Below are 10,876 nucleotides of genomic sequence, written 5' to 3'. Positions count from 1 at the left end.
CCGACTGGGTCTTGGGGGCTCCCTAGGCTTAAAACAAGACAAAGATTGTAACTGTGAATTGTTACAATAACAATCCCTGGCCGCGCCAATGAGTCTGAAATTGATCAGTCTGGGGAAAACGTGGAAGTCCCGAGAGCGCTCGGAGCGAGGAGGCGGGGTCTGTCTCTTTGAGACGCTCTGGGCGGAGGCTAAAGGGCTTTCTGGGAATTGTAGTTTCTTTGTCTGCTCCAGGGGTCCTCCCTTGCCCCTCTTCCTTCTGGGCAGGCTCTGAAGCCCTTTGAGAAAGTCACCAACACAAGAAAATACTCTTGATTCTCTCTCCCAGATCCGTCAAAGGCTGCTACCCAAGACCCTTGGGGAGTCAAGATCAAGGCCAGGGGTGGAGGAGAACTCCATTTCCCAGGGTACCCTTCGCAGTTCCTTTTGCGGGGAGGGGTCGGACTGAGTTAATGGGCCACGTCTCCAAAGAGCCAGGCGGTGGGAGGTACGTGTGATGGTTGTGGGTTGATGGTAGGGGTGGGAATCTCGGTACTGCCTGGAAGCAGCCAGGCTGGGGCAGGGGGCTATATACTGCTCTGGTCCCGGGGTTTTTAGGCTCTCCACCCACTCCTTCCCCAGGGCAGAACCTGGGTCACCTGTCTGTCCCCAGATTTGAAGTTTGCACCTGGAGGAAGGGAGGGGTGGGTGAGGGACAGCTGGAAGTATGAAAGCTGAGCAGAGTGTTAAACCGACACCTCCTTTCTCAGCCCTCTCACCCTCTGCTTCCAGATCACACCTTATGTGGTGGGGTGGGGGGCGAGCTATCTGCCCTCGTCCCACTTCCTGCTTTTCCTGGGCTGGGCTTCTGACCCCTGCGGAGTACGTGAGTTCACATCCTGACTCTGCCATTTACTACCCGTCTGACTTTGGTACGGAGGCTTAATCTTTGTGAGCCTTAGTTTCCTGGTCTGTAAAATGAGAGGGTTGGTCTAGAAGATAACCTCTAAGGTCACTTCCAGGTTCTTTTATGATTCTATGACCTCACCTGGCCTTGTGCTGCAAAATAAACGTAAATATTATTTTTAAAAAATCTATGTACTATTTTCCAAAACCTTGTGCTGCAAAACAAGAGAATAAATCTGTGTACAATCACCTGTAAAATTAATAATCTGAACAATTAATTTGTACAAACAAATCTGTGCAATATTTTCCAAAGCCTAATATACATGACTTTTGGGTTATTCATAGTTTTGCATTATCTGCACCAAAGCACCCATCTATTGGTAATGGCTAGAATCATACAGCAGTTTTAGGCTTGCATACCCGAACAAATGTTAGCTCATTTGGTCATCACAACAACCCTGGGAGGAGGTTACTATTATTATCTCCAATTTACGGCTGAAGAAACTGAGGCAGGCAGCAGTCACTACCTGAGGTCACATTTGAACTCAGGTCTATTGTGACCCCGAGTCTGGGGCTTCTCACCCTCTTCACTACTCAGCTGCTTATTGAAGCTGCTGGTGATGAGCTTACTTGTAGGCGTTGGAGTGGGGATGGCTATCATCTCTACTCATTTCACAGTTGTGGAAACTGAGGCCTGTGGTGTGGAAGGGGAGAGAAGTAACAGAAAGTAAAGATGAGATTGTCTCCATGGCTTGCTAAAAGGCCAGTGAGGATGTTGGGAGCCTGGAAGTGGGTTTGGAAAGCTCCATTGTAAAGAGCATACTGTATTATTTCCAGCATAATGCATGACTGCTGCTTTCCAAGGCTAATGTTATGAGCATTATTATTCGTGGTAGAGACTCCAAAAAAGAACCCAGTGGCTTCTCTGTCCTGGGCTGCTTGGCCCAGCCTTGACCTTGACCTTCTTTAAAAATGCTGATTGGGCTTTCTGCATGCTGTGCCAGGTCTCGGCCTCTCAATAGGATCCTGCTGAGCCTTCTTGAGCGTGTCAGGCCACATCTGGGAGAGACCCTCTTTGTAATCAGAAATCTGCCTGGCTGGGCTTTTCCCTCTCATTCCAAATGTAGAGGAACTGAGGGGGCCTGCAGCCAGGCTTGTCTTAGTCATGCTGGGAATCTCCCAATCATGCACGGTTTGCAGAGCTCCTGGAACAAAAGGGGACCTGGCCACGTGCTTACTAGATGGGTATGTTTTATTCGATCATTGTCCTTCTCCTTAAGGAGTTCAGTGTCTGATGACCAATAGGAGACCCAGACATTTCCTACACCGTCAGAGCAGGAGGGTACTTTAATTATAGAATGCTGATCCTGGGAAGGACTTTGGAACATAGACTATTCAGATGGAACCGGTTTGACTTAAATCCTTTCTACTCTGATTAAGGAGGCCTGGAAACGTTTCCAATCCAAATTTCCATTTAAAAAGATGATTGGGTAATTTAAAGGGCTGGAAGGAATCCTGGGTCCTGAAAGGCTGCTCCTTCCTCCCTGGAGGGAAGGGCTTCAGGCACTTACTGGGGACTGACTGGGTCCACTTTCTCTAGACTAGCCTCACTGCCTTCGGAAAAGCTAATTACCTGGGGGTTGGGCTGCTAATGAAAAAGCTGCCATTGTGACTAAAGAATCCTTTTGCAATATAGGAACTTTTCTTGACTATGTGTCAATTAGCCTACAACCCCCCCCCCCCCCCAATTTGCAAATTTCATTTGTTTTCAAATGAAAAATATTTCTTTTTATTGAAAATGACAAGATGATCACTTACAGCCATATACCCTAGGTACCTTGGAGGGCAATTGGCTAGTACAGTATATAGCACTCAGGGCCTGGAATGGGGAAGACCTGAGTTGAAATCCAACCCCAGACACTTAATAGTTATATAACCCAAGGCAAGTCACTTTGCCTCAGTTTCCTTATCAGTCAAATGAGCTAAAGAAGGAAGTGACAAACCACTTCAGTGTCTTTACCAAGAAAACCCCAAATGGGGTCACATCGAGTCAGACATGACTGAAAGGCAGCTGAACAGCAAGAATCACACCCTATATAGGGGTTCTTAACCAGGGGTCTGTGACTGTTTAAAAAAATGTAGAATTTGTGTTAAACATAATTCAGTAAAATTGGTTTCCCTTGTAATACTAGGCATTTTGTTTTAAACACTTAAAAATGTTATTCTCTCTGAGAAGGGGTTTTATCAGATTGCCGAGGGGAGCCACAATCCAGGAAAGTCCAAGACCCCCCCCCCGGCCCAGTGGCTGGGGTCATTAACCTAGCCCAGTTGTCATTTTATCGTGAAAGGCTTCTCAGAGGGTCCAGTATTTTGCCTGCAGCTTTTGAAACTTCAGCCACAAGGAGAGGCCAGATGGCCACCTGTGAGGGATTGGGCAGGGAAAGGGGCTCCCACCCTGGGGTTAGGGATAAGTTGGCCTGGATGGGCTGGGTCCCTCCAGCTCCATTGCTGCTCCACTAGGGGCCAGAAGATAGAATGTCAGAGCCAGAAGAGACCTTACTTAGAATACAGGATCTCAGGGCTGGAAGAAACCGTGGGGTCCCTTGGTCCGACTCTCTCCTGCTCTCTGCATTTTCCTGTCCCAACTGGGACAATTGCCTTGCCTTAGAAAAGGTGATTTCAATGTTTTGTATTTCATGTACCATGAAAGATGCTGGATTTGAAGTTCCAGGACCCAAGTTCAGATCCTTTCTTTACCACTTATTGCCCGTGTGACCTTGAGTAAATCACAACCTTCCTGGCCTCAGTTTCCTTAAATGTGAAATGAGGGCCCATCCACCTCATGTCAGGTGGGGGAAGGAGAGACACTTCTGCCTCTGGACCTGCTTCCTTATGTTTAAAACTGTGGATCTGGGCTAGACTTGTCTCCAGGCCTTTCTGCCCCTTGTCTTCCTGATTCTTAGCTGTGTTCTTTCCCCTCCTTGTAGCAGTGATTGGAGTCTGGAAGATCTGAGTTTGAATCCTATTTATCAGGGCAAGTTGCCTCTCTCGGCCTGTTTGTTCATTTGTAAAGTCGAATGCTTTAATGGGTACATCCCTCTGCAAATATAGAGCCATATATAAATGCTGGCCTGTCACCATTACTACTGTTCTTGGCTGTATAAAGTACTGGGCAAACTCTGAAGCGGAAGGTGGGTTATTATCGTTATTTCTCCCCATCCCCTGTGGTCATGAGAGAAGGACAGGATCCTGTGCACCGCTGTCTTCTCAGGCTGGCCCCACAAAGTTGCCTCAGTTCAGTTAATCAAGCCACTGTTGTTGTCTGTTCGGTTCTGTTGGACCCAATTTGGGGTTTTCTTGACAAAGATACTGGAAGGAGTTGCCATTTCCTTCTCCAGTTCATTTTACAGATAGGGAAACTGAGGTAAACAGGCCTAAGTGACCTACCCAGGGTCATCCAGGTAGGAAGTGTCTTGAGGCTGCCTTTGAGCCGAGGTCCTCCTGACTCCAAGGCCAATGCCCTCTCCACTGCACCACCAAGCTGCCCTCATCAAGCCACAGGCACTGTCTGTGCTAAACACTGAGGATAAAATAAAGGCAAAAACAGCCCCCTATTCCAATGGAGGAGGCAGCATGTACCTGTAAGATACATACATCCTGTGTACACAGAGCATACACATAGACCCACTTGGATAGCTGGCAGGTAACCTTAGCACATGTCCCATGTATATCCTATGTACACAGAGCATACACATAGGCTCACACAGATAGCTGGCAGGTAACCTTAGCACATGTCCCATGTGTATCCTATGTACACAGAGCATACACATAGGCTCACACAGATAGCTGGCAGGTAATCTCAGTGAGGAGGGCAGGGAAAGGCTTCCTGAAGAAAGTGAAATTTGAGCTGCGGCCTGGGCAACAGTTGGGCCTCAGCTCAGACTTTGGTGTCTGGGAGGATTTCACTGAACAGTCCACCCTCTTTGCTGCCCCTTACATCCTCCCTCTCCCCTGGCCTGGAAGTCTTTATCTTGGGCAGGTAATGTCCCTGGGCCTCTCCCCCACCCCTACCCCAGGCACTGCCCCAAGGGAGGAGGCATGAAGAGCCCCCCAGAGAGCCTTTCAGTGGGGTGGGGGGTTACCTCATGTTGCTTATTGACATTTTGACATATTTCAGTATTTTCCTCTAGGGAAACAGGAGAAATTCCATAGCAGATGGAGCCTTTTTGTAAGAGTTCCAGTGAACTGTGTGTGAGAGGGGCTGGTATTTGGAGGTGTCATTTCAACCTTTTTTGTTTTTTTTTGCTTTTTGAAGGGCAGTTGGGATTAAGTGACTTGCCCAAGGTCACACAGCTAGTTTTGTGTTAAGTGTCTGAGGCTAGATTTGAACTCAAGTCCTCCTGACTCCAGGGCCGGTGCTCTCTTCACTGCACCACCTAGCTGCCCCTGGCATTCCAACCTCAAGCCTGGGTGAGATGATGAACATTCTAAGAGGAGGCTGCTGCTGCCGGTCACTGTTTCCCACTGGCTTTTGGCCAGAGGTAGACTGCTGGATGGTTCTCCATGTGCCTCTTCCAGTCTCTGGCCATGACGAGGTCAGGGCTGCTCCTCCTTCTGATTCTCAGCTCCTACTGGAGCTACCAGCATAGGACCTGTCATGGAGGTGGGGGGCAGGGGGGGAGGAATAGTGATCTCAGTGCTAGAGTCCAAAGCTCAGAGAATGCCCCAGAATCAAATCACACATAGCAAATTTGCAACGCAGATGGAAGTAGAACTTTGTGAGTGGGGGGATACCTCTTGGGGAACTAGGGGACATTTCTAAGGTGTCTGGGAGGCGTACTTGTTTCTTTGAGGCAGAGAGTGGAAGTCACTTGGCCTCGTGAGCATTTGCTTGGCTCTGGTGAGGTTGCTGAGCTGGCCTGGGTCTCAGCCCTGCAAGAGACTTTCTGTCATTCAATTGTGGTTTTTTGGTGTTGGTTGATCTCCTTCCTATAACTCCCTCCCCAGCTCTGAAGATCCTGTTGCCAAAAAGCCACAGGGAAACTTCAGTCAGCCCCACAGGCAGGGAGCGAGGACCTCAGTTCAGTCTCTCTGAAGGTCTCTTCTCTTCCCCAGGTAGAGCAGCTGGGGCCTCAGGCTGGGATGGAGCGCTGGCAGGGTGTCGATTGGACCGTCATTGTCCTGACATGTCAGTACAAGCACAGTGTCTACGCTTTTCAGAAAGGTAGGTGGCTGCTCCCCCACCTCCGATTTCCAACAGCCCCCAGGGAGCAAACCCAGCCCCTCCATGTCCCTTGGTAGGGCCTGGCAAGAGGGAGCCCCCGGGTGTGGACACTTCACATCACCGTTAGGGTCAAAAACAGTGATATATACACTTATGGGCAGACACACCTAGGCAGAGCACTGTCCTAGGTACTGGGGGAAATACAGGGTTGAGATAAGACAGGGTTCATGCATTTATGGACTTTACAGTCTAGGAGGGGGATCGGGCAATTAATAAACATTAATTAAGCATCTGCTATGCCCCAGGGCACTGTGTGCACTGAGCACTGAGGATACAGAAAGAGGCAAAAGACAGCCCCTGCCTTCAGGAAGTTTCCAGTCTGAGGAGGGAGGCATAAACAGGACTGTCAGAGTGGTGTGGAGCTGTTTTGTGTGGCCCAAGGGGAAGAGGCACCCTCTGAGAATACCTGCTGGCTCCACGGGCTTTTGTCTGCCTGAGGAGATGCTGTCAGAGCCAGCCCCAAAACCAACAGGAGCTAGAAGGACAAACCACAACCTCAAGACTGTCCTCAAGCGCTTACATTCTACTGGTTCTACTGGGACAAAACCCTGGTACACTCGTCTACTCAGATAAGGGATGAGGCCGGGCCTCTGATTTTCTGTATGGGGAAGGCCTGGTGAGCAAATTCCTTTTACCAATTGCAGGTCAGTGTCTTCCCTGTAACTGTGGGGTCTGAGAGCCTTGCCTACAGCAATGGTTCTCAAACATTTTGGTCTCAGAACCCCTTTATACTCTTAACAATTATTATTTACAAAGAGCTTTTGTTTATGTGAATTATTGCTATCAATATTTGCAACATTTTAGTATTATGAAAATTGTTTTGACCTCATGGCTCCCCTGAAAAGTTCTTGGGGACCCCCTGGGTCCCTAGACCACTCTAGTTGGCTAGAGGACTGAAAGTTAAGAGACTTGAACAGAGTCACCCGGAGAGGATGTGTGGTAGTGAGGCTTAACTGGGGGCTCCCTAGTTTGGAGGCCAGCTTTCTTCATACCACTCTGTCTTTTAGATAATTAAATAGAAAATATAAACCCAGATAAATAAGTAGAAAATGTACACAGATTCACTACAAAGTAATCTTGGGGTGGGAGGGGAGCACTAATTAACAACTAGCTTGGAGGAGCTGTTTTGCTTCCAGTTGGTCTGGAACAGGTGACAAAGTGCTCTGGGAAAAGACTTTTAGGAAAAGTTAGTCATTCACCAGCCAAATGTTTGAGGGCAACCTCAGAGCTGGTATCCTCCATTCAGGCTGGCCTCTTGCCTTGACCTCAGACCTTTCCCATTTCACCCCATGTGGTTCATCATCCCACCCCATGCCATTGCGTCCCATCCCATCCCTTATGCTAGCAAGGTCTGGGGCAGAGAACTTATTCCTTTAGTTTTTTGTTTTTTATCAAGATTCCCTCTGATCTTGTCATAAATCTGAAGATTTGCACCTCCAGACCAACAGACCACTCTCCTCAGGTGGAGTGGTGACAGTGATAAATCTTTGGCACATAGTTTGCTGCCTGGGTTGTGGGGCGTTAGTAGTCTCACCGGGAGAAGAGCCAGAGTGGGAGGGGGAGGGAAAGGGGATGATGTAATGACCCCTGGGGCGGAGCAAGGAAGATGACGTAATGATCCCTCAGTGGGGGGGCCAAGGAGGATGATGTAATGATCCCTCAGGGGGGGGGGCAAGGAGGATGATGTAATGATCCCTTGGTGGGGAGGGGGACAAGGAGGATGATGTAATGATCCCTCGGTTTGGCTCCAGAGCTGGAGGTGCGGCAGAAGCGGGAGCAGGTGCCTCGGGGGACCATCCTGCTCACTGTGGAGGATCCTGAGGCCCAAGTGGGCAGTGGGGGAGCCACGCTAAATGCCCTCCTGGTGACTGCAGAGCACCTGAGTGCCCAGGCAGGCTACACAGTGAGTTCAGCACTACCCTCCTACTCTCTACCACTGCTGGGCTGGTGGAAGAAATTTTGGGCCCAAGTTCAGAGAAATGGGTTCTGGTACCTCCACTTAGTCTGTGGGAGACCTTGAATGTGACCAGTTCACCAGTCTTGGGCCTTAGCTTTCTCATCTGTAAAATGGGTATGACAATTCTTTATTGTATCACCTACCGGAGAGGTGGGTCTCAGTGAGATAATAGATGTGGGCGCAGCCCAGATGTCATGAGGGCACAAATCCACTTTTAGTAGAAAAGTACTTACTGTGGACTCAGGAGCCTGGGTGCAAGTCCCAACTCTGCTACTTAACTAGCTGTGGGACTTAGGTAAGTCACTTAAACTCTAGACTTCATCTGTAGAATGGGGATAATAATAATTCCTATTACCCCCTTACAGAGTTATATTAGCATACCATCATGTGCATGTGAAAGATGAACTATCTTTATTTTTGCTGGTTCATTTCCATTCAATTCAACAAACAGTTATTAGGCACCTACTGTGTTTAAGGTACTGTGCTTGTCAGACAAGAAGGGAACAGACCCAGTCTTTAAGGACTTCCACTCTATGGGAGAGAAGCAATGTGTACATATGTAAGTTTATACAAAGTGATATAAGATGGGAGGGAGAAAGGGGGGGGAGAGGAGGGAGAGAGGGAAAAAATGGAGGGAGAGAAGAGAAGTAGAGGAAGAGAAGAGAGAAAACAGAGAAGGGAGGAAAGGAGAGAAAACAGGGAAATAAGAGAAAGAAAAGAGAGAAAGAAGAGAGAAAACAGGGAAAGAGAAGAGAGAAAACAGAGAAGGGAGGAAAGGAGAGAAAACAGGGAAATAAGAGAGAAAGAAGAGAGAGAAGGAGAGAAGAGAGAGAAAACGGAGAGAGAAGAGAGTAAACAGGGAGAGAGAAGAGAGGAAAAGAGGGAGAGAGAAGAGAGGAGACAGAGACAGACAGAGAGGACAAAAGTACTACTAATAATGAATGGCAGTGGGAGCCATCAAGAAAGTTCTCATGTAGAAGCTGGTATCTGAGCTGAATGAAGTTAGGGATTCTGTGCAGCAGAGCTAAGGAGGAAGTCTGGGGACCACTTGTGCAAGGGCATGCAGACAAGAAATAGACTACACAGGAAATAGTTGACCAGCCACTTTTGACCAGAATGGAAAGTGTGTCACGGGAATAAAATGAAGAAAGACAAAAGACTAGCAAAGTAAGTGGAGGATTTTAATTGTCAAGTTGAAGATTTTAAATATTTAAATACCAGGTTGAAAGATTTTAGAATTTTATCCCAGAGGTAACAGGGAGCCTTTGAACATTCCTGGAGAAGGACGACGTGATTAGATTCATTTTAAGATTAAAGTATGAATCAGACAGGAATGAGATGGGGGGATGCATTAGTCTGGGTGAGAGAGGGGGTCCTGAGCTAGGGTGGAGGTTACTCAGGGTAGAGAAAGATTGTGGAGGTAGAATAGGAGAGACCTGGCGGATGACTGGATGTGCTAGGGTAGGAGGAGGTGAGGGATAATTCCAGGCTTGTGGAACTTGTGGCGAGGCTCTCACCAGCGGAGGGTTTTGGAAGAAGGACGGGCTTTGGAGAAGAAGAGTCAGTTTGAGATGGAAATATCGTGTTGAATTTGAGATGCCTTTGGGCCATCTAGGCGATGTACCCAGGCAGTTGGCAGTCTGGGCTGGAGCTCAGGAGGGAGACTGGGGCTGGATGTGTAGAGCTGGCAGCCATATGGGAGCATTTATAGAACGTTTCAAGGTTTGCAAAGCACTTTTGCCTACATTATCTCATTTGAGCTTCATAACAGCCCTATGAGGTATTATCCCCATTTTACAGAAAAGGAAACTGAGGCTGAGAAATGGACATCATTTGGTCCAGGGTCATATAGCTAGGGAGGGGTTAAAGCAAGGTTTTCCTTTAGACATGCCTGACTCCCAGTCTAACACTCTGTGTCCTGAAGGTAATAATGGAACCCAAGAGAACAAATGATACCCCCAAGGGAGAGAGAATAGCAGAAAAAGAGAACATAAGCCCCTTGGGAGACTCACCCTTAGTAGGCAGGACGAGGAGGAGAATCTGGCAAGAGAGATGGAGAAGGAGAAGTCAAAGGGCTTGGAGAACGAGGATGGCATTGTCACAGAAGCCAGGGGCCAGTGACGGTCCCCAGGCCTCCTGCCATGCTTGTGTTTGGCAGCCTCTAGGGCTGGGAGTGTCAGGTAGAAGTGGGAGCCATCCAAAGGTGAGGCATGGGTCTGAGGCTCCTTGTTGATGTACTTCCCCATAGGTGGTCACTTCTGACGTCCTGCAGTCTGCCCGGATCCTTATCATGCACATGGTGAGTGGTGGAGGAGAGAGGGAGGAGCCCCTAGATCAGGGTGCGTGTTTATGGATGGATTTCAGGAGGTCCGTGAACTTGGGTGGGAAAAAAATTACATCTTAATTCAATGTAATTGGTTTCCTTTGTAATCCTATGTATTTCATTACATGCATTTAAAAACATTATTCTGAGAAGGGGTCTGTTGGCTTCATCAGGGTGCCAAGGGGGTTCAGGGCACAGATGAGGTTATGAACCTCAGAAATAGATGAAGCTACAAGATCGCCATTCTGGGAATAAGGAGAAGGCTCCGTGGTGTGATTAAGAACTAGGGGAGGGGGGAAGGGAAGGAGGGGGAGAGAGAGACAGAGACAGAAACAGACAGAGAGAGACAGAGAGAGAGGAGGGAGGGAGGGAGAGAGATGGATAGAGAGAGAGGAGAGAGAGAGAGAGAGAGAGAGAGAGAGAGAGAGAG

General features: G+C 48.3%; 1 protein-coding gene across 2 annotated transcripts in view; it reads left to right on the top strand.

The window, feature by feature from the left end:
• Positions 1 to 236: 236 nt before the first annotated feature.
• Positions 237 to 10,876, top strand: part of FCSK (fucose kinase) — a 32,801-nt gene continuing 22,161 nt past the window's right edge. The window contains exons 1-5 of one of the 2 annotated variants that reach the window (XM_069087644.1): positions 237 to 484; positions 5,998 to 6,106; positions 6,412 to 6,810; positions 7,918 to 8,069; positions 10,372 to 10,422. In XM_069087644.1, the coding sequence (XP_068943745.1) occupies positions 10,414 to 10,422 (9 nt within the window). In that variant the 5' untranslated portion in view covers positions 237 to 484; positions 5,998 to 6,106; positions 6,412 to 6,810; positions 7,918 to 8,069; positions 10,372 to 10,413. The remainder of the gene's footprint in view (positions 485 to 5,997; positions 6,107 to 6,411; positions 6,811 to 7,917; positions 8,070 to 10,371; positions 10,423 to 10,876) is intronic. The other variant, XM_069087643.1, reaches the window with a different exon arrangement.

This window comes from Petaurus breviceps, unplaced genomic scaffold, assembly GCF_028583685.1.
Source record: "Petaurus breviceps papuanus isolate PSGF00001 unplaced genomic scaffold, PetGlider_PUasm1.0 182, whole genome shotgun sequence".
NCBI classification, from domain to species: Eukaryota; Metazoa; Chordata; class Mammalia; order Diprotodontia; family Petauridae; genus Petaurus; species Petaurus breviceps.
Note: the sequence above shows the minus strand (reverse complement) of the source record. Positions and strands in the feature narration are given on the sequence as shown.